Source organism: Eriocheir sinensis, unplaced genomic scaffold (assembly GCF_024679095.1).
Source record: "Eriocheir sinensis breed Jianghai 21 unplaced genomic scaffold, ASM2467909v1 Scaffold18, whole genome shotgun sequence".
NCBI lineage: Eukaryota > Metazoa > Arthropoda > Malacostraca > Decapoda > Varunidae > Eriocheir > Eriocheir sinensis.
In genome coordinates, this window is record NW_026111183.1 from 1156391 (window position 1) to 1179423 (window position 23033).

Consider the following 23033-nt stretch of genomic DNA (forward strand, 5'->3'; position numbering starts at 1 on the left):
TTCCCACCATCACTGGTAGGTTATGACAGAGAACTAGGCAAGACACAATTCACACGGTTCTGGTGACACGCGCCATGCAGCTGTTTGTTGTATGGGTGTGGCTGTGTGGTTTGTAAACAATGCAAATGGCGGCCTGGCTGGTATTGCGCGAAATATCTCCTCGTACAAGACTCATGATGTACAGTTTCTGATATCATATTTACCCCATTATTCTCACTAATATTAATAATTAATAATGAACACATGGATATTTTTTTCCAATATGATTTTTTATGTAGCTTGTACTGCTCCTTAGTCATACAATCAAGCCACCTGTGACATCAAGATCAAGATCATATAAATGGCGCCCGACGGAAAAACGGGATAACAAGGCATGGGCAATCCTCCATCGATTTCAATTTTGTATAGTAGTTATTAGATCGCCCTGTATTCTATGGTAACATATTATGAGACAGCCACGGACTATGAAGGATTATATACAATGATAAAGGAAAGTTTGCCGTTGTTATTGGATAAGACAAAAAACAGACCCTTGAAAACACCCCAAAGAAGAAAAAAATCATTAAAAATTTGTACATTCGGCGTACAAGGCGCAGGGCTAAACTTTCAGGCATTTTTTATGTGAAAAAGGTGCGCGCTATACACTGAAAAATACGGTTTTTATTTTTCGACAAAAACCTACCTCTTGTTTGATTTACATTGTTTTTGATTTACGCGACCTCTCCAAGAACGCAATACTCGCGTAAATCGAGAGTTACCTGTATCTAATCTTTTAGATTTTTCAGCTGTTGCTTTTTCTGGCGTGTGGATGATTAATATTTTTCTTGAGTAACATTGTTATGCATTTTATGTATAATCATTCATTTTCTTTTCTCCTTTCTTTTGTGTGTTTTATTGCACAGTGGAGAAGTTTTGTCTTGGTAAGCCTCACTCATTATTCTTTTTCCTCTTTTATTATGCATTTTAGAAGCATCGGGGAGGAGTGAGCACATACTTAGCGGTGAATGATTATTACTTTAATTATTTTTGCAGCGATATTTTTTTTTCTTTTACCATTTTACTCCTCATTTTACTAGTAACTCTTTTAATGGCAGAGAAACCTGACCCGAAGTTACAAGCTCTCACTGAGGACTAGAAGGAGTGGGTAAAGGAAAAAGAACAGTGCCGTCAAGGATAACGGTAACTGTCATGTAAGGAGTGGTAGCAGTCTTCAAAGGGTGCTTTCTCCTTCTTTTACGCTGCATGAGCAACCAAGAGGTATTTACTTACCTTACTAATCCCACAATGGCTTCTGCCCCTAATCACCTGCTAACAATAACAGCAGTTAGGCCTTTCGCAGGTAGCAAGGGAGGCAGATTACTCGGCCAGGGACTTCTTGTTTCAAAGTGAGATTGTCATGGACATTTCATTCGTGTCAAATCCGGGAGATAAAATCTCTCAGCCGCTCGAAGGTCAATCCCGGGAACGGGAGCACAGCCCTCATAAACAGGAGCGCGTTCACAGGACGGAAGGATTATGATGCGTTTCGGTCACTTTTTCTTGAAACATTTGGGGAAGATGGGCAACACAGCCTCGTAAAGGGTGTAAATTTTGCTGTGGACACTGTGCAAACGAGTGGCCTTTTTAACAGGCCAGTGGACGCCTATAGGCTATCTACTGATTTGATCTTGTGTATTAAACAAAGAAACTGGACAGATGGAGAAACCATTTCTGTAGCTAATGCTGGATTATTGCTAGAGTTCCTTGTGTACATGATTGTCCTTAAAGTTCCTCTTCGAAGGAGTGCAGTATCCCTTGCCTACAGCCCCACTGGCAACCTACACGGTTTTATCAGCCAACTTTTATGGCACTTAAAGTAATTTTGGGTCCTTTTTGAAGCTTCTTTTGCCGTCGACATGTTCGTCGGGGAGGGGGGCCTTCGTGACCCTCTGACCTAAACCTTTTTGGGTGTCACCAGCGGTAATCAAAAAGATTCCTTGGTGTGTTCTGTTACCCGTAGTTTAGGCATAAAATAGTCAGATAAATAGGTGGAGGGAAATTTGAGCTTTATGATCTATTTTTTTACACGGAATGGTGCATAGTGATCGTCTCCAAAGACCAGCGCTGGCTTGAGGTTCAGCCTGACGCTGCTTTGTCTATCTTTCCACCACACGACTATAACCTGCATCCTCGCATTTACTAATTTATATTTGGTTCCTGAGCTTTTGCCTGCATCTTTTTCATGCGAGAGGGGAGTGCTTGAGTAATACTTTTCACTCTAACCCACTATTTTCTTTTATTGCTGAGTTGATGCAAGGCAGTCAGTCTTCTTAATTTACTTGGAGCCGTAATAACCGAGGGTGTAGACCAGTGATTCCCAACCGGTGTGCCGCGGCACCAAGGGGTGCCGTGAGATCTTTTGAGGGTGCCGCCAAAATTCAGGGGAAAAAATTGCATTAACTTCACTCTCTCTGCTTCTGCTGCTGCTGCACAATTTAGCGATCGAATTTTCAACTTAGCTACTTTTCATTGAATTTGTATAATAATTTGTACTTATGGAAAATTACAATCCAGGAGAACAATACTAATTATATGATTTTGCTGTGTAATAATTGTACGGACACTGGAGAGAACAGCTTGGCGGGAGAGTGGGAGGGAGGGAGGGGAGTGAGGGTTGTAGACTGACGCGTATGACACACGTACAGGGCAGGGCGCACAGCGAGTCGCCACTGGCCAGAGCCCAGAATGTCTCAGTACTGATTGGTGACGCAAAGGAAGCAGAAGGTATGACATATCCTCCTCCCTCAGCTCGTTAGCAATACATACCTGGTATGTATTGCTAACTAGCTGAGTTCGTGAGTCGTTTGTTCATCTTTTTATTTTTTTTATTAATTACGAAGTATTAGTAATGAATTTCTCTATGCTTTATAACACCAAAAGCAAAATTTAATAATTTTCTCCTGTAATACCAAATGTAAACACGTCGTAAATTTGTGATCATTTGCAATTCTTGAGATAAGTTAAAACCGTGTTTGTCGCTTTCTACCTAAGTATCAAAAACTAATTTAAGATATAATAAAAAAACAACGGAGATTTTAAATATGTATTTCCTTATAAGGGTGCCGGGAAGTTTTGAAAGGCTTGCCAAGGGTGCCGCAAACTAGAAAAGGTTGGGAACCACTGGTGTAGACTAACATAAGGATAGGTACTTTTTAACCTTGAACCTCATCTGCTTCTGCTTGAAACAGACATTTTTCTCTGCAATGACAGACTTAACTAAACTTGAGCAGATGCTGTCCCTAACTTTTATTGTAACCAGCATGTAACATCTGTAAGCCTTGGAAGTAAGCAGACAAGTCTTACTTACCCTTACTTGACATACCACTGTTACCCGTTACGGGAATTATTTTTGGCGTCACAGATGTCAGTCATCCACGTTCGTTACGATCGAGGGATAGGTGGAAATTTGTCTTTTTAATTTGATGTTTATTAATGCTGGAATTACTTTAATCAATTATGCTGGAGTTATGTTTCAGTGAGATTTGTTACAACACTGATTTTCCGATTTTGTGACAGGATTTTCTTTTATAATACTGTAGACCTAAAAAATGAAGTATCAGGAGTTAGTGGTGCTGACTGCCGATGCTTCTTAGGCTCTCCAGACTTGTCCTTGTTATCACGTTGTAACTATTAGGAGACTCTATGGATAACATTACCTCTTTTCACACAACCTTATCTATTGTTGAAAACCCCGCCCATCTCGAAGGCGTGCCGAGGGTAACGACACTGGCAATTAATTGTCACGCAACGGATGAGTGTTTTTCTGTGACAATTTTGTGTCAAGGTGTGACGCAAAGGTTCAGTGTGTAGCAGATCTTCTTCAAGGGATTTTCCTTTTTCTTTTTACTATTCCAAATAGCTCCATTACCATGTATCCTAATGACAGTTTAGTCAGTTTGATTTTTCTAGGATGTATCATGTAAATAATTTTTCGAGCTATTATTTTGTTTTCTCGGAATAGTACTCAACTTCCACATCCACGATTCTAGCCCTATTTACCTCAACCTGTATGTACATTACCCACTTCTTGTTACTTCCATGATTATTAGCATTGGCATTTCCCGATGTTGTATCGTTAGGCGGGCTCTGACTTGTGTGATAATCTTTAAAGCAACTGTAACAAGACCACGCTTAGCTAGTACACTTTGGGCGACTGTAACATGGGTAGGTACGGCAATTTGTAAAGGTGGGGTGAGTCGTGGGGTCGTGACTTTTAGGGGATCGAGTGATGTAATATATCGTCATGTGTATATGAATGTATGACTGTATGTTGCGACACCCGTTTGGTGTTGCACAACAGGATGTTTAACAACACGTCGTGCTTTTGGCCGTGGGAACACATGCTGAGCTAATGCAAGAATCAGCAAATGATGACTTTTATCAGCAGTCATCAACCAGAAGCCACACCCTTCTGGACGAACTAACACGCAAATAAAACGAGCGAACAACGCGAAGACGGGGGAGAAGACAGCGGGCAGCCGGTGGCGAGCGGTGCTCAGCTGCTTCGCGCAGAGTGGTGTGGCTAGCTCTCATTTGGTGCGACTCGCTCATGTAAACTGTAAACTTTGTGTAAAACTGTTAATATAGTTAAAATACATTCACACGTTTTTAATGTCCGTGTGAGAGAGAGAACTAAAGTGAACTTATAACGGCTACCCCTCGGCTAGCTAGCCTAGTCACTCACTGACACCATCATCACTGTCCGATGATTCAGAGTGGCAGAAAGATGAGGAAAACGACAGTGGGGGTATAAGAGAAGACTCAGCTAATGAACTGAGTGAGGGAGGGGTGTCAGCTGGTGTGGGAGAGGAGGGGGAGGCTGAGGGAGAACAGGAGCCTCAGAGACGCGAGACAACGCGTACTCCATTCGTCTGGTCTGATGGATCAGATTTTGTGCCAGACATTCATAACTTTGACAAGAATATTGCTGGTGTGACTAATGACTGGCCTCTTGACAATGATGCGCAAGAGGTTGATTATCGAAATTGACAAAGTGATGTTTCCTGTGATATATTTTGTTTGTTGTAACTGGAATGAATAATTAGCGGCAAGAGAATGTTCAGACGAGACTGTACCGTGTGTCATCTTCCCTCTGCCACCGTCCAATCTACCCCGTCACTACCAGCGCTCCCAAGGTCGCCTCATATCCGCAACCCTTATCCCGCCGTCATTGCCACATTAAGTGAATTATTATTATTTTTCTTGCACTATTTGGTGCTCAACATGTCTCTCTTGGGTGTTGTGATACTAAAAATTGTTTTCCAGCTGGTTATTGTTTTGCCATTTATTGCGCACCCAGGAGCTATTCCCGAATCTCAATTGTACAGTTTATGGGTTAAAAAGTAAACACTTTAAAAATGGGTAACACTGCTGTGGCCTTTGCGAAGTAAAGCCAGTATGACACTTCTTTCCTCCATTTTCAGCTTTGGGGGCTTCGTGGTGCAGTGGTTAGCACACTCGGCTCACAACCGAGAGAGCCCGGGTTCGATTCCCAGGCGGAGTGGAAAAATTTGGGCGGCTTTTCCAATACCCTACGCCTCTGTCCACCCAGCAGTAAATGGGTACCAGGTATTAATCGGGGGTTGTGTCCCGTCTCCTGGGAACTGTTCCCTTCTCCTATAATTCCTTCCCCTTCTGTCTCTCTCTGGCATATGACCACAGATGTTGTGCTGACTAAACAAAACTTTCCATTTTCAGCTTAGCAGGCCCCATTCTGTAGCGAAGGGTGAGTGATATCACGAGAAGGGGTGAACGATGTTTGAGGAAACGGGAGCGCAAGCAGGAAGCACCTCGCCCAAACACGGGGGGATGTGGTCATTGTTAGGCAGTTTTTGTGACCACTGGTGCATAGATAAACAAGAGTGTAATGTTATCGGAAAAATGTGTCGTCGGCAGGTGTTGACAGTTTTTCCATGCCGACTGTATTTTGCAGTGTTGAAACAAATTTATATTTTGTCTAAAATGCTTTTTTTTCAGTGCCACCAAAATATTTGTGAATGGATGCTGGGTTGGCATCCACCGTGATGCAGAACAACTCATGATGGCGCTGCGGAAGCTGAGGCGACAAATGGACATCATTGTATCAGAGGTGAGCAGTGACCAAGGCACCAGTCTGTGGAGGGGATCATTGAGAGGCGTCCCGTGCCAGAAGGGCGTAGCCCAGAAATACCAGTTTTGAGTACATGCAATTTAAAGTTATGTCATGATAATTTGTATGTAATTGTACAAAATGCATTATTATTATATATCAAAGTAATCATCCAGTCTAGGTCTACCATTTTATGCATAATTTGAGTAAATTTTATTTATTTTTTTATTTTTTTTTGTTTTATTTTTTTTACCTTATTCTGTAGCCAAACCTAAAATATTGTAATATTTTCTAATTTAAATATACAAACTAAAATATGCAGTAATATATGCACTATGTGTAAATATCAGCCTGTTTGGCTGATATATTAATTTTTTCCCAAATTTATGAAATTGGAAAATATTTTACGTTTGGAGACCTGAAAATACCTGTTGACACACACATTTTAGATTAATTAATTATTATAGTGTGAGTGGCCAGCAGTGCAGGGGAAGACAACAAACACGTGCTTCCATCTGCTCCTCAAGCCCCAAGTGGCTGTTGAGCAGATTAAATCACCAAAGCAGGCAACCTCGTAATGAGCCAATAGGCTTTCTGTTGCCTGCATCTCCATGTTTCCATGATGAACTTGAGGGGAGGGGGGGGTAGTTGGTGGCAGGGTCGTCGGGATAAGAGTCATCCCCCTGATCACCCCTCCCTCCACCTGAGTAGGTATCTGGTCCCGGGCTCTGAAGAGATCCGTGTAGAAGGACTGGTATTGAGGCTCAACAATCCCGATGTTGAATGTATTAAAGGTCTCGGTATACACACGAGAAGATGCCTTAAGATGACCTTTGTCTTGTTCGTTAACCCGGTGGTAGCAGCGGGGATCATGTTTCTTAATGGTCCCTCTAAGCGAGAAAAATGAGAAAAAATCATTACCCACACAAACCATTTCATAATATATATCAAAGCATTTGTGATCAGATTATGTATCATCTATTTTTGGGGTTTATATCATGGCACAAATTTGGCCCATCGCTGCTACACGGTGAAGCCACCTCATGTAATCTTCATACAGGGTTGCTCTACTAGATCCAGGAGGGAGGAATACTCTTGTGTACACTCTTAGCTCGGTAGTAATGGGAGGTGTTGGTAGGCAGCTGGTTAATATGAGCCTCTATAAGCTCCTTAACCTCGTGTTTGGTCTTGTTGTGTGGTGTACGTTTCCCACGTTGATCACCCAACACTGTACCTGTTCCCGTACTCTTCTTTACAGCACTGCGTACCCTCCTCTCTGATATCCCATGTATGTTGCTAAAGGATAGAAGGCAAACATTAATGGGGGTGTTGGCAGCCAAGACAGTATAAGGAAAGAGAGGAAGGATAGCAGTAGAGGCGTTGCAGATGCACAGCTGGGCACTTCCGATCATCTGATCTTCCGATCTGTCGGAACAGCAATTTGTGATCGGAATGCAAAGATTGGATCATCTTTGTGAAATGTAATCGGACTATGGAGATCGGAACTTCACAAACTAACTTACGATCACCGATCACAGAAAAGAAAGTGGTCAGCGTTGTCATGGCAACAGGTGACTGCAGACTTCTTACAATTATTTTTATACACATTGCTTAATAGTTACTTCAATAAGCGTCTTTATTTATAAAATTAAGCGATAATTATTGATCGTTAATTTATATAATCCTGGTAAGGTATCGTGAATGAGATGCGCAGGCGCAAAGTCTCTTTATTTGCTTGGCGGGACTTAAGAACATAAGAACATAAGAACGTATGAGTCTGCAAGAGGCCGGTAGGCCTGTACAAGGCAGCTCCTTTGAACCTAAGCTCCCGTGTATCTAACCCCACCTAATATCGCTGTCCATGAATTTATCTAATCTATTTTTGAATGTGACAATTGTATTGGCACTAACCACATGACTGCTAAGCCTATTCCACTCATCCACCACCCTGTTAGTAAACCAATTTTTGCTTATGTCCCTGTTGAATCTGAATTTATCCAGTTCAACCCTTAGAGTACAGGTGGCGATATATTTCTCTGGATGTTGTGCACGGGGAAAATTTAGACATTTAAAAGAGGTGGAAATGGTGTCTTTCTTCTATGCAATAATTGTATATTCATGTAGTATATATGGTGGAGCAATAAAACTTCTCCTAATAATAATAAAAAAGTTATGACAACCCAAAATATTGCGGATTTTCTTGTGGCCGCGACGTGTCGCGTGGAAGCACCCCACACTCTCTCTCTCTCTCTCTCTCTCTCTCTCTCTCTCTCTCTCTCTCTCTCTCTCTCTCTCTCTCTCTCTCTCTCTCTCTCTCTCTCTCTCTCTCTCTCTCTCTCTCTCTCTCTCTCTCTCTCTCTCTCTCTCTCTCTCTCTCTCTCTCTCTCTCTCTCTCTCTCTCTCTCTCTCTCTCTCTCTCTCCCCCTCCCCTCCTGTCTCACCTCTCGCCTCTCGTCTCGCGTCGTGTCTCGTCTCGTCCCCTCCCCTCCCTTCTCTTCTCTCCTCTCCTCTCCTCTCCTCTCTCCTCTTGTCTTCTCTTTTCTCTCTCTCTCTCTCTCTCTCTCTCTCTCTCTCTCTCTCTCTCTCTCTTTTTTATTATTTTATTTTTTATTTACACTATTACACAATATAGGAGTGCTACATAATAAATTAAGTACAGATAGCACTATAGGCCAAAGGCAGCCTCATTACAGCCGCCTGTCTTAAGGCCTGCCTTGTGTCTTTCCACCTACGTTGACCTGCCATTAGCCACTGGTGCGCACATTCCTTGAAGCCTTGCAGAGTCGCGCCCTCAAGGTTCTGCTGCGAGGCAAGGAGAGTGTTCCACAAACCGACGTAGGTGTACAGGAACTGCCGCTGGTAGTGCCGTGTCCTGCTGCAGTGCTGGAGCAGTTGTTCGGGGGCAGACACTACTGCCCTAGTGGTGACCAGGTTCCGGCGGCGTTGCTGGTACAGCTCCTGGAGATGAGGCTGCCTTAGTTGCTGTACCTTGAACATTACCGTCAGGCCTGCCACATCTCACTGGTGTTGCAACGGCTGCAGTTGTGGATCCCAGGCTGTGCTGCTGCTCCTTATTAGCCGCTCCGCCCGGTCCTGCACCCTGTTCAGGTGGGCGAGGTGCCTGTGTGCCGCCCCACCCCACGTAAGGCACGCGTACTCAAGGGAGGAGCGGATTTGTGACTTATACAGCACCTCCAGCCCCTTGCCGTCGAGGAGCCACGACATTCTTCTTAGGGAAGCCAGCTTCCCTGAGGCCTCCCTGGCGAGCCGTTCTATGTGTGTCCTGAAGGTCATCTTGCTGTCGTATGTGACCCCCAGGACCTCCATTTCCTCTTGTTGGCTCAAGGGCTTCCCGTCGAACGTCAGGGGCAGGTCTGAGTTTTTTCTCGTGATGTAGAGAAGCTGCGTCTTGTGAGTGGCAAACTTTACTTGCCACTTCGCTCCCCAGGCTGCGATGCGGCATAATGATGCGTTCATTTGCTCCACTGTGGTCGCCTCCTCCCCCGGCCCGTAGCTTTGGAACAGTGTGATGTCATCCGCATATGCCATAGCAGGAGGGATGAGATGGAGTAAGTCATTTATGTACACGTTCCAAAGCAGAGGGCCAAGGCAGCTTCCTTGGGGGACACCTGCTGCGATGGGCTGTCTTTCCGATGACTGTCCATTAACCACAACTCTGAGGTGTCTGTGATTAAGATAGTTCCTAAGGAGCTGCAGGAGGGGCCCGCCTATCCCAGCGGCGCAGAGCTTTGATACAAGGGCAGCGTGCCACACGCGATCAAAGGCGCCCTCGATGTCCAGCGCCACTATAGCGGAGGTTCTTTCTTCGTCCAGACCTGCACTCCACTTGGAAGAGAGCAGTAAGTGCAGGTCAGCAGCAGAGCGGCCTTGTCTGAACCCGTACTGCTTCGTGCTTAGTATGTGGTGCTTGTCCAGGTGCTGGGTGATTTGCTTTGTCACTATTGTTTCAAGCACTTTGCTCAGCACCGGCAATAGCGATACTGGTCTGTAGTTTTTTACTTCGGCCTTTGAGTTCTTCTTATGCACTGGCACTATTCTGCTCTCTTTCCATGCACTAGGCCAGTGGCTGGATCTCAGGCAGTTGTTGAACAAGGTGGCGAGTGGGTAGGCCAGCTCTGCAGCACACTGGTGAAGTAGGCGTGGGCTAATGTTATCCGGCCCCACTGCCTTTTTATCGTCCACAGCTGCTAGAAGTGACCTAACCTCCGCCTCACTCGTCTACACTCTCTCTCTCTCTCTCTCTCTCTCTCTCTCTCTCTCTCTCTCTCTCTCTCTCTCTCTCTCTCTCTCTCTCTCTCTCTCTCTCTCTCTCTCTCTCTCTCTCTCTCTCTCTCTCTCTCTCTCTCTCCTTGCCCCTCCCTCCTCTGTCAATGTCACTACCATAGCAGTCATCAGAGTCACTGTCACTTTGATTCGCTCGCGGTCTGTTTCCGCCCGGAGCAGAGGAACTGCTTGACGCATCACGAGACATGCCAGATGTATTCCGAACAAAAGTGGAAAATGATCTGTGGCCTTCGGTAGGCTGCGCGTAGAGACGAATGAGTGTGTGTATGGATGCCAGATGCCTCCACCATTCTTCTGAGTCAAGAACTGGCGGTATATTTGAAACATAGGGAGTGTAGAGTGTGATGATTATATATATGATCCCCGTATGGGTGGGGTGTGTGACAGCGCACTTATATAAACAATCGCCGTAATGTAAGGGTTAAACCCATTACTTCGTGTCCTACTTGGTTCTCTTACCAACAAAACCTTATGAATGTCTCCCTTATTAAAGCCCTTCATCCATTTATAAACCTCGATCATGTCTCCACGCACCCTTCGCCTTTCTAGAGAATGCAAGTTTAACTGTTTGAGTCTTTCCTCACATGGCAAGTTTCTCAACCCCTGAATCATCTTAGTCATCCTCCTCTGCACCGATTCTAACATTTTGATATCCATTCTATAGTAAGGTGACCAGAACTGAACCGCATAGTCAAGATGAGGTCTAACTAATGCTAAATATAGTTTGAGGAAGACTTCGGGGCTTCTGTTGCTTACACTCCTTGAAATAAATCCCAGTACCCTATTTGCTCGATTTCTAGCTTGAATGCATTGTGCCCTTGGACGGAGATCAGAGCTCACTAAGACCCCTAAATCTTTCTCACACCCAGACCTGCTTATGAGAGTGTCATTTAAGCAATAGTTATATGAGGGGTTGTTCCTACCTACACTCAGAATACTGCACTTCCCTACATTGAACTCCATCTGCCATTTATCCGCCCAGTCATACAGTCTGTTGAGTTCACCCTGGAGAATACTAGCGTCCTGGTCTGACTCAATTACTCTACCGATCTTGGTATCATCTGCAAACTTACTGACATCACTACTAATTCCTGTATCTAAGTCATTGATATAAATAATAAACAAAAGTGGACCTAATACCAAACCTTGTGGGACCCCACTCGTAAAGGCGGTGTCACACTAGCACTTTTTCCGTCAACTTTTTCTGTCGTTTTTCTGAAAATCGTCGATATCTTGGCTGCGGCCTGTCACACACAAACGGTGTTTTGTCTGAAACTTTCCGTCGGCACAGACCAAGGAATGTAAACAAACATGGAGTCCACGCTGCGGCAAAGATACGCTGCTCTGAACCTAATACTGTGTATTGTGAGACTTAGACGAGCTAAACAAGCCAAAAAGCGTGCATGGATGCGCTCATGGTTGGGTCGTCGGGAAAGAGAAAGTGTGTACCACAGGCTGTTAAAAGAGCTGAGTTTAGAGGATCATGAGACTCTGAAGAATTGGATCAGGTTGGACAAGAGCCAGTACCACAGACTTCTGGAGTTAGTGACACCTCTCATTGCCAGAAGTGACACCAGGATGAGGAAGGCTGTCACTGCAGGAGAGCGTTTGAGACAGATTGAAGCCACGCAGAAAGTCTCGGTCTTGGTCTTGGAAATGTAAACAAAGGCGGAAATTTGCAGGCGGAAACGATCCTGATCGTCTGACAAATTCATGCGATAAGTTCATGCGGAACGATGAAAAATCGACGGAAATCGCATTAATCGACGGAAAAAGTGCTAGTGTGACACCGCCTTAACACATCCCCAGTCAGATCTTTTACCATTGATTTGCACTCTTTGCTTCCTATTGCTAAGCCACGCCTTGACCCAGTTCAAAACTTTACCCTCTACTCCGTGAGCCTGTAATTTAAGCAACAGTCGTTGGTGAGGAACTTTGTCAAATGCTTTACTAAAATCAAGATCGATTACATCATAATTTTCATCTCAAATACTTTATTGTAGAATGACAAGAGATTGGTGAGGCATGACCTACCTTTCATGAACCCATGCTGTGAGTCGTGAGTTAAGCTTTGTTTCTCTAAATGCTCCCGAATGTTCCTGGCTATTATGGACTCCAGCATCTTGCCTATAACCGATGTTAAGCTAATTGGGAGATAGTTAGAAGCAGCTGACCTGTCCCCCTTTTTAAAATCCGCATCACATTAACTTCTTTCCATAGGCTGGGCACATAACTAGTATTTACTGACATCTTAAAGATGTCGGTTAGTGGGTCACTGAGTACATCACCTAATTCCTTTAATACCCTCGGAAATATCCCATCAGAAGACTTGTTACACGACGCCATGACAGTGTGGTGTGGGCTGCAGTAGTGGGCTTCCGCCCACTCCAGTAACCGAGAGGCCTGCCCCAGTTGTTAATTATGTATTTTCTGCTGCAGTGTTACCACCCTCTAATGGCAGCAGAGTCAGTTCATTTTCGGGAAACCAACAAGACCTAAGTTAAAAGGGGGGGCTTCGCCCCGCCTCGACACCCCCACCTTCTTAACCGGGGGGAGGGCTTTGCCTTCCCTTGACCCCCACCACCCACCCGTCGGGCTCCCCCCGCAACAAGAGGAGGAGGAGGAAGGAGGTCTTGCGAGACAGCGCAACATGCCGCCCAGACCACGGACCAAACTAACGCCCCATACCCCTCCCATCCAAGAGCTTATCTAACCTCTTCTTGAATGTATCTATCGTGTTGGCGCTCACCACATGACTTCTACGTCTGTTCCACTCATCCACCACTGTTGGTAATCCAATTCTTACCTATGTCTTTGTTGAACCTGAACTTATCCAACTTAAACTCATTACTACGTGTCCTAACCGGTGTGGTGTCATCTGCTATCCACATATCCTAAGACATCCCATCCAATCTGCGCATGCACGGGATTTGTTTACATACAAAGGGTGGATGAATTGCAACACAGTACCGTGGCTTGTCAACTGCCTATCGCGATACGTTCCACCTGATTTTTTTTTTAATCTTTTTAAAAGTAAATGTTGACGTATGTTTTTAATTTGAAAATTGCTTGAAATATGAAAGTTTTTTCCTGCACCCTTTGTATGTCAGTAAATGAGGTAAATGAGGTATGTCGGTAAATGTGATAAATGAGATAACCTGCACCCCTTGTATGTCGGTAAATGTGATAAATGAGATAACCTACACCCCTTGTATGTCGGTAAATGTGATAAATGAGATAACCTACACCCCTTGTATGTCGGTAAATGTGATAAATGAGATAACCTACACCCCTTGTATGTCGGTAAATGTGATAAATGAGATAACCTCCACCCCTTGTATGTCGGTAAATGTGATAAATGAGATAACCTACACCTTTGTAAATGTGATAAATGAGGCAACCTGCATCCCTTGTATGTCGGTAAATGTGATAAATGAGATAACCTGCACCCCTTGTATGTCGGTAAATGTGATAAATGAGATAACCTACACCCCTTGTATGTCAGTAAATGTGATAAATGAGGTACACTACACCCTTGTATGTCGGTAAATGTGATAAATGAGATAACCTGCACCCCTTGTATGTCAGTAAATGTGATAAATGAGATAACCTACACCCCTTGTATGTCAGTAAATGTGATAAATGAGATAACCTGCACCCCTTGCATCTCAGTAAATGTGATTAATGAGGTAGCTTTTTCTTAAGTCTGCAACAGACAGGGTGGCCTATACAAGGAAGCTCCTGTGAGCCCAATGTGGCACTGCAAGCCAAACGCCTCACCGCACCATCCCGTATCCTCTCCCCTCCCTACCACAACAAGAGGAGGAGGAGGAAGGCGGTCTCGCGAGACAGCGCAACATGCCGCCCAGCTCACGGCACCAATCTAAACCCCCTACCCCTCCCATCCAAGAACGTATCTAACCTCTTCTTGAATGTATCTATCGTGTTGGCGCTCACCACATGACTGCTAAGTGTATTCCACTCATCCACCACTCTGTTGGTAAACCAATTCTTGCCTATGTCTTTGTTGAACCTGAACTTATCCAACTTAACCCCTTCGCGCCGGATGTTCAAAAAGCCCGCCTGGCTGATATACGGCGTGCTCGGCCGCGGGAAACCTGAGCCGGCATGTATCTGCTTGTCGCCTCCGTATATTATGCTGCTGAGAGCCCTCATTACATGTATCCCGTATTTGCAAAGCAGCATACACGACGAGTCAACATATACCTGCTATGCATAATATAAATTGCGTCAACGCGAAATAAAAAAAAAAAGTGAAATAAAGAAAGGAGAGAAAGGGGCAAGGGGGAAAGAAATAGAGAAAGCAGATGACTGTGTAGAGGAGGAAGAATGTCGAGAAATTATCAGCGAGAGAGAGAGAGAGAGAGAGAGAGAGAGAGAGAGAGGTGGGTGAGACGTGATGGTGTCGGCGCCACCGTTGCCAGATTATCATACTCGTAGCCTCGTATTTACCGGTTTCTGAGCCATAACTATTGCCAAAACACACCAATAATTAACCATTCTAATGATAACTGTATATGAAGGCAATTATTGGGTCGAGGAGGCAGATTTTTGGGTCGGAAATTGGCAGACAGGAGGCCGAGTACGACAATCTGGCAACGTTGGTCGGCGCCTCGGTGTCTGAGAGAGAGAGAGAGAGAGAGAGAGAGAGAGAGAGAGCCAGCCAGCCAATGAGACTTCCTAATTTTAGACACAAGGCGGGAAGAAGGCGGTGCATACTGTAGCTCATTTTTTGTGATTGGTGGGAACAAGGATGGTGGGAGGAGCAATAGGATTTCAAGGACAGCATACGGCGTCTTTACTTAGTAACCAACACAAAGTGCGGGACAACTCAATAGAAGAAGAAACAGAATAGAAATATGACGCCTACGTAGGCGTCATCGTATTGAAGGGGTTAAGCCCTACGTGTCCTACCCTGCTCACATATAATCAAAACCTTATTGCTATGTTTTTCTTGTAACTCCCTTATTTATGGACCAATTTATTTTATTCGAAAGGTATTTGATCAGGAAGGATAGGAGATTAATGATCACTATCATTTGTTTTTTTACAATAGTAAAAAAAATGTTTCCTAAATATATATGATAAAATACTAAAAAAATGACAAATATTTGTCAAAAATCTAAATCAACTTCAAACAATAGTTGGAATAGTGAACATAATTCCTTTTTCATACTTTCATAAACTGAATAAAAAGGGTACACTTAAATAAATGCCTAAAATAAGAAGTTAAAATAACTTTTTTTCTTTAGCCTGTCCTATATACCAAAAGAAAGAGGAAAAATAGAGATATTTATAAGCAAATAATTAAGTTATTACTTACTTGAAATTATTACTTGAAGAACGCCTAAAATAGGTGTTTCTTGTAATTATTATTTTATAAAAATATTAATAATAATTATTATATTTTTAATGATCGGATGATTGGAATGAAGTGATTGGAACAGCAGAACATAAAAAAAAAAAAAAATGATCGGATGATCGGAATTGGATCAGTTGCCCAAAGTGATCGGATGATCGGGGATCGGAACAGCAAAAAAGTGATTGGTGCCCACCACTGTGCAGATGACAATGAAGACAAAGTGCTGAAATATGGCAGGGATAAAGTAGTGGTGTGTAGCGGGTGTTCCTCTCAGGCAATCTTGGGTACAGGGGTAAGAGCTAGCAAATTGGTGGAAAGCTCCAATTGATTATACAAAGGCAATGTTTGTCCTTGAAAAGCTTCTCTTCAACTCACAGAACTATAATTCATTGTATCTCAGAAAATTAAGCTTTTGTTACAGGACATATCCATATGAATCTGTGGAATCAAAGGTTCATTATATATTACAGTGCTGATGGTGGCGTGAATGAATACCTAGTACAGTATTTACAGGTGTGTCTGGTTCACGACAACAGAGACAGGGAGATTCGTATCTACACAGATGCTGGTCGAATCTGTCGCCCTCTTTTGGTTGTGGAAAATGGTCAACTGCTTTTGAAGAAAAGACACATTGATCTTCTCAAGGAGCGAGAGTACAACAACTTCAGGTACGGAACTTCTTGTGCGTGCAAATAGTTGTTATCATCTTAATTTTTAACCCTTTCCTTGCGCGCGGTGCGGACGCGACTATCCCCTCAGGCGCAGTCGGGGAGCCCAATAGGGGGTTTCTTTTAACCTCTGTATCTCAAAAACTATTCATCACAGCTAAAAACCAAAAACACCATTGGAAAGAGGAGGTCCAGATCTATAGGAGTCGGTTATGTATGCCTCTCTTGCAAACATACATGCACGTTCAGGGAGTGTTGAATGTTAACACTTACGTCGGTGCGTGCGGGATGATCAGCCGTATTGAGGGAACTGCGGACATCTTTTCTTCAGATTCTGGCAAGGGAGTATTGCCAACTGCAATATTTACAACTATTTGGGTAAAGAATCAGTCACGTGATAGGTGAAGCTATGCAAAAATGCCGCTGTATTGGACAAGAACATCCACCAGTTACTCGTCCGTACTTTTGCCGCGCTGGGCTGATATTATTTTCCACCAAATTTAGTGAAGAACCCACTCAATTGGCAATCCTGTGTTGTGAGAATTAGTGTTGGAACACTCTCATACGCGGGAGATTTGAGTGCGGGTGGAGCTCGCAGTGAGCGTTTAGCGCCACCAGCAAATATGCCTAACGCCTGCTGCAAGCGTTTAGCAATGAAAGGATTAAGGGGCTTCAGGGGCTTCGTGGTGCAGTGGTTAGCACACTCGGCTCACAAACGAGAGAGCCCAGGTTCGATTCCCGGGCGGAGTAGAAAAATTTGGGCGGCTTTTCCGATACCCTACGCCCCTGTCCACCCAGCAGTGAATGGGTACCAGGTATTAATTGGGGGTTGTGTCCCGTCTCCTGGGATGTGTTCCCTTCTCCTATAATTCCTTTCCCTTCTGTCTCTCTCCGGCATATGACCACAGATGTTGCGCCGACTAAACCAAACTTTCCAACTTTCTTAACTCTTTCATTGCTAAACGCTTGCAGCGGGCGTTAGGCATATTTGCTGGTGGCGCTAAACGCTCGCTGCGACCTCCACCCGCACTCAAATCTCCTGCGTATGAGAGTGTTCCAACACTAATTCTCACAACACAGGATTGCCAATTGAGTGGGTTCTTCACTAAATTTGGTGGAAAATCATATCAGCCCAGCGCGGCAAATCTACGGACGAGTAACTGGTGGATGTTCTTGCCCAATATAGTGGTATTTTTGCATAGCTTCACCTATCACCTGACTGATTCTTTGACCAAATAGTTGTAAATATTGCAGTTGGCAATACTCCCTTGCCAGAATCTGAAGAAAAGATGTCCGCAGCTCCTTCATAATGGCTGATCATCCCGCACGCACCGACGTAAATGTTCACATTCAACACTCCCTGACCGTGCATGTATGTTCACAAGAGAGGCATACATAACTGACTCCTATAGATCTGGACCTCCTCTTTCCAATGGTGTTTTTGTTTTTAGCTGTGATGAATAGTTTTTGAGATACAGAGGTTAAAAGAGACCCCCCATTGGGCTCCCCGACTGCGCCTGAGGGGATAGTCGCGTCCGCACTGCACGCAAGGAAAGGGTTAATTTTTATCTGTATTTTACTTGCTCACAATTTTTTGTTACAGTTGGCAAGACTTGATGGCAAGTGGTGCAGTGGAATATATTGATTGTTCAGAACAAGAGACAATTATGATTGCAATGTTACTTGAAGATCTGGACTCTGAGGAGGACAAATCTTACTGCAACACTTACACTCATTGTGAAATCCACCCAGCCATGGTGCTGGGAGTGTGTGCCTCAATCATCCCATTCCCTGATCACAACCAGTCTATCTGTAACACTTACCAGGTATGAGATTTTGTGTGTGTGTTAAGAATTGAAAATTCTTCAATGGATAAGATTTATAAACCACTCGCCATGGAGATTGTGACATCAATGATAATTTCTCCCCAAACAGAGTGCTATGGGTAAGCAAGCTATGGGCGTTTACATAACCAACTTCCATGTCAGGATGGACACGCTTGCCCATGTACTCTTCTACCCTCAAAAACCTCTTGTCACCACCAGATCAATGGAGTACCTTCGCTTCAGAGAGTTGCCTGCAGGTAAAGTTACTCATTTAAGCTAATTTGAATTTGAATTATGACAAAAGCAACATTGATCATTTGATAAATAAGCTAGTACTGGTACCATGTTTTAATACGATTAATTTATATTTAGGAATCAACTCCATCGTTGGCATTGCCTGTTACACTGGCTACAACCAAGATGATTCTGTCATTATGAACCTTTCTGCTGTTGAAAGGGGATTTTTCCGGTCCTGCTTCTATCGCTCCTACAAAGATGCTGAGACCAGACGTTCAGGAATGCAAGAGGAGGTTTGTATGTCATGACTCTCCAGAGTTGTCCATTTTAACCCGGTGGTGGTGGTAGCAGCGTGGATCATGTTTCTTAATGGTCCCTCCAAGCAAGAAAAATGAGAAAAAATCACTCCTCACACAAGCCATTTCATAATATATATCAAAGCATTTGTGATCAGATTATGTATCACCTACTTTTGGGGGGTTATATCATGGCACAAATTTGGCCCGTCACTGCTACACGGTAAAGAAGTCTATGCATATTTAGATAATTTAATCATCTGTAGCAAGGTTGGCAACAGTCACCTAGCTAAACTAGAAGCAGTTCTGCTTAAACTCAGAGGCGCTGGCCTTAAGGCCAAGCTGACTAAATGTGAATTTTTAAAGCCAAAAATCACCTTTTTAGGCCACACTGTTGATGGAGATGGTGTCCACACGATGGACGATAAAATATAAAGAATTTTCCGCAACCCCAAACCGTCGAAAACGTTCGGTCTTTCCTTGGGTTGTCCGGCTACTATAGGCCTTTCATACAAGGTTTTGCCAAAATTGCTTCGCCTCTAATGCAACTTTTAAAGAAAGAGGTCCCTTTTCATTGGAATGCCCCACACCACAAGAGTTTTACAGACTTGAAGTCAGCGTTAATCAACGCTCCAGCCTTGGCATTCCCGGACTACAACGTCCCTTTTACACTTTTTACAGATGCCTCAGCCCTAGGTCTTGGTGCTGTTTTGATGCAACCGGACGCTCGCGGTAAAAATTGCGCTATTGCGTACGCAAGTCGTACTTTAAACCAGGCTGAGTCAAACTATTCAGTGACCCACCAGGAAACCCAGCGGTTGTTTGGGCTCTTAAATATTTTAGGGATATTATCCTTGGCTATCCTGTCACTGTCTTTACGGACCATGCGCCAGTCACCGAGCTTTTTAAGGGTAGAAACCTCACCGGTTGACTCGCACGGTGGTACCTGATTATCCAGGAGTTTGGGCCAACCTTTAAGTATTTACCTGGCTGTGCGAATGTCGTCGAGGATTCACTGTCTAGGAACGTACCTGTTGGCTCAGTGGCAGAAGCGCTTACTGAAATTCAAAATTTCTGTCTTAGGGATTTAGCAGCAGCCCAGCGTCGCCATGACGTTTGGGGTAAAGTAATATACGCTCTGGAATCGGGTGACGAAACAAGTCTCCCACAGCTACCGCAAAAAGGAGTCTGTCGCACAGTTTGTGATACCGGAGTGTTATGTACCGGCGGTGCTGAACTTAATTCATGACGTGGTCATTGCTGGTCACCCAGGGAGGGAGCGCACACTAACAGCGGCCCGAGCGGTCTATTTTTGGCCAACTATGTGTGTAGATATTGACTCGTATGTGGCTAAGTGTGTCAAGTGTGCCCAACATAAAGGGACGGTGCCTAGGCCTGCGCCGATCCTAGAATACCCGCCCCCTGCCCGGCCTTGGGATGTAGTTTCTATTGACTTGCTACAGCTTCCCGCCAGCCACCAGGGCTCTCGGTACCTCTTAGTTTGTGTAGATCACTTGTCTCGGTACGTTGTTTTAGCCCCGGTGAAAGATAAATCTGCTAAGGCCATTGCTCATGCCCTGATAACCCATCTAATGTGTCAGTACTCCACACCTAGAGTGTTGTTAAGTGATAATGGAACTGAGTTTCGAAGTCAACTTTTAGCAGAAATATGCAAACAGTTTGCCATTACACAATCTTTTACAGTCAGTTATCACCCAGCCAGCAACGGCCTTGTTGAGCGCGCGAATAGGAAGATTTTAGATGTCTTGCGCCCGGTCGTTAGCGGACTTCAGCATACATGGGAGGACTGGCTAGCATATGTTGCAGCAAGCATAAACAGCCGTGTTTGTGAGTCAACGAGACAATCTCCCCACTACATAGTTTTTGGAGTTGAGAAGAGACTCCCGTATGACCTGCTTAGTAGTTCTCATTCACTTGTATATAATGTAGATGATTATTGTAAGGTTCAACTCAAGGTTTTCACAGATATTCATAGAAACGTCAGAGAGAGACTACAGGCTACATCGGAGGCTATGTGCTTGCAGCAACACAAGCGTGCCGCCCCTGTTTCCTTGAAAGTGGGTGACTTTGTTATGATTTGAGTTCCAGAGAGACATTCGAAGTTGTCCCCTAAATTCGTGTGCCCACACCAGATAGTTAGACAACTAGGCGGTCACAAATTTGCGCTTTATGATCTCATTTTTAATTCATATGAAATTGTGCATGGTGATCGCCTCAAAAAGACAGACGCCCAGCCTGAGGTCATCGATTCGGCTTTAGTTGAACCAGCGAGAACCGCCTGTTTGCCTCAGCCTGACGATGCTTTGTCTATCTTTCCAACACACGACTATAACCTGCGTTCTCGCAATTGCTAATTTATTTGGTTCCTGAGCTTTTGCCTGCATCTTTTTCATGCGAGAAGGGAGTGCTTGAGTTATACTTTTCACTCTAACCCACTATTTTCTTTTATTGCTGAGTTGATGCAAGGCAGTCTGTCTCCTTAATTTACTTGGAGCCGTAATAACCGAGGGTGTAGACTAACATAGGGATAGGTACAATTTAACCTTGAACCTCATGTGCTTCTGCTTAAAACAGACTTTTTCTCTGCAAAGACAGACTTAACCACACTTGGGCAGATGCTGTCCCTAACTTTTATTGTAACCAGCATGTGAATACCTTTCAACTTTGGAAGTATGCAGACAAGTTTTACTTACTTACCTTTTCCTTGACATACCACTGTTAACCGTTACGGGAATTATTTTTGACATCAAAAATGTCAGTCATCCACGTTCGTTCCGGTCGGAGGATAGGTGGAAATTTGTCTTTTTAATTTGATGTTTATTAATGCTGGAATTACTTTAACTGTTTATGCTGGATTTGTATATTTCAGTGAGATTTGTTACAATGGTGATTTCACAACTTGGTGACAGGATTTTCTTTTATAGTGCTGTAGACCTGAAAAACGGAGTATCAGGAGTTAGTGGTGCTGACCCAGTCAGATGCTTCTAAAGCTCTAGAGAGTTGTCTCCATCATCACTTCATCCCTAAATCACTTTTCCACAGGAGGTTCTCCGGATTTCACTACTTCTTTTTCACACTACCAGTGTTTGTGACAGTGGTCTGTCCTGAAGGCTCAACTTATAGAGAGGTTGCAGGTCACCTGCGGCCACAAATGCCATCCCAATCTATCCTATTGACAGTTTAGAGAATCTCACCTTTTCTAGGATGAAGTATGTGACAAATAGCCTTTCCGAGCTAACCTTTTCAAATTTCTCGGAATTAGAGTCAGCTGTCCATGACTCGCTACCGGTTTACCTTGCCCCATATGTCCATTACCCATCGCTGCTCTTACCGGTGGTTCTTTTTATCATCATTGTCATCCCCCTGTTCTGCCTTGTTAAGCGGGCTCTGACTTTGTACAACCATCTTCAGGCAAGAGTTGCCCCACCGCGCTGAGTTCGTACGCATTGTGACTCGAAGATTCAGTTTGTATCAAATCTTCTTCAAGGACTTTTCCTTTTTCTTTTTACTATTCCAAATAGCTCCATTACCATGTATCCTAATGACAATTTAGTCAATTTATTTTTCTAGGATGTATCTTGTAAATAAGTATTCGAGCTATTGTTTTGTTTTCTCGGAATAGTGCTGAGCTTCCACGTCCACGACTCTAGCCCTGTTTACTTCGCCCTGTATATACTTGCCCATTCATTGTTACTTCCATGATTGTTTTTATTGTCATTGTCATTTCCCGATGTTGTATCGTTAGGCGGGCCCTGACTTGTATGTATATTTTTTTTGTGCAACCATAATAGGCCCTCGTTTAACTAGTACACACTGCGCGACTGTAACATGGGTAGGTACACTGATTTTAAGGGTCGGGTGAGCCGCGAGGTCGCGACTTTTTACGTGACCGAGCGATGTAATGTGTATATTATAACATACATGTAATGTGTGAATGTATGTCGTATCGCCATGGCCCAGTGGCACCAGGACATTTCACACAGACGCTACGTTGTGCTTAGGAGGTGCTCCTTGCCATGGGAATGGTGTTGATTCAGCAAGCCTGCTGCCGCTGGCCGCTCCTGTGCCGGGAGACGCCGGGCAGACTATAGCGGGCGGCGGGCGAGAGCACAGGACTTCTCGGAGTGTGCGTACAACTTAAGACTCGTCCACAAAATACTGTAACTATTC

At 44.1% G+C, this 23033-nt stretch overlaps 1 protein-coding gene across 3 annotated transcripts in view; it reads left to right on the forward strand.

Annotated features, from left to right (window-relative positions):
- LOC126990594 (DNA-directed RNA polymerase II subunit RPB2-like) overlaps positions 1-23027 on the forward strand; it is a 78260-nt gene extending 55233 nt beyond the window's left edge. For 2 of the 3 annotated variants that reach the window (XM_050849280.1, XM_050849278.1), the window contains 5 exons: positions 6016-6127; positions 16320-16483; positions 18087-18309; positions 18419-18566; positions 18682-23027. In XM_050849280.1, the coding sequence (XP_050705237.1) occupies positions 6016-6127; positions 16320-16483; positions 18087-18309; positions 18419-18566; positions 18682-18854 (820 nt within the window). In that variant the 3' untranslated portion in view covers positions 18855-23027. The remainder of the gene's footprint in view (positions 1-6015; positions 6128-16319; positions 16484-18086; positions 18310-18418; positions 18567-18681) is intronic. The other variant, XM_050849279.1, reaches the window with a different exon arrangement.
- Positions 23028-23033: the final 6 nt, after the last annotated feature.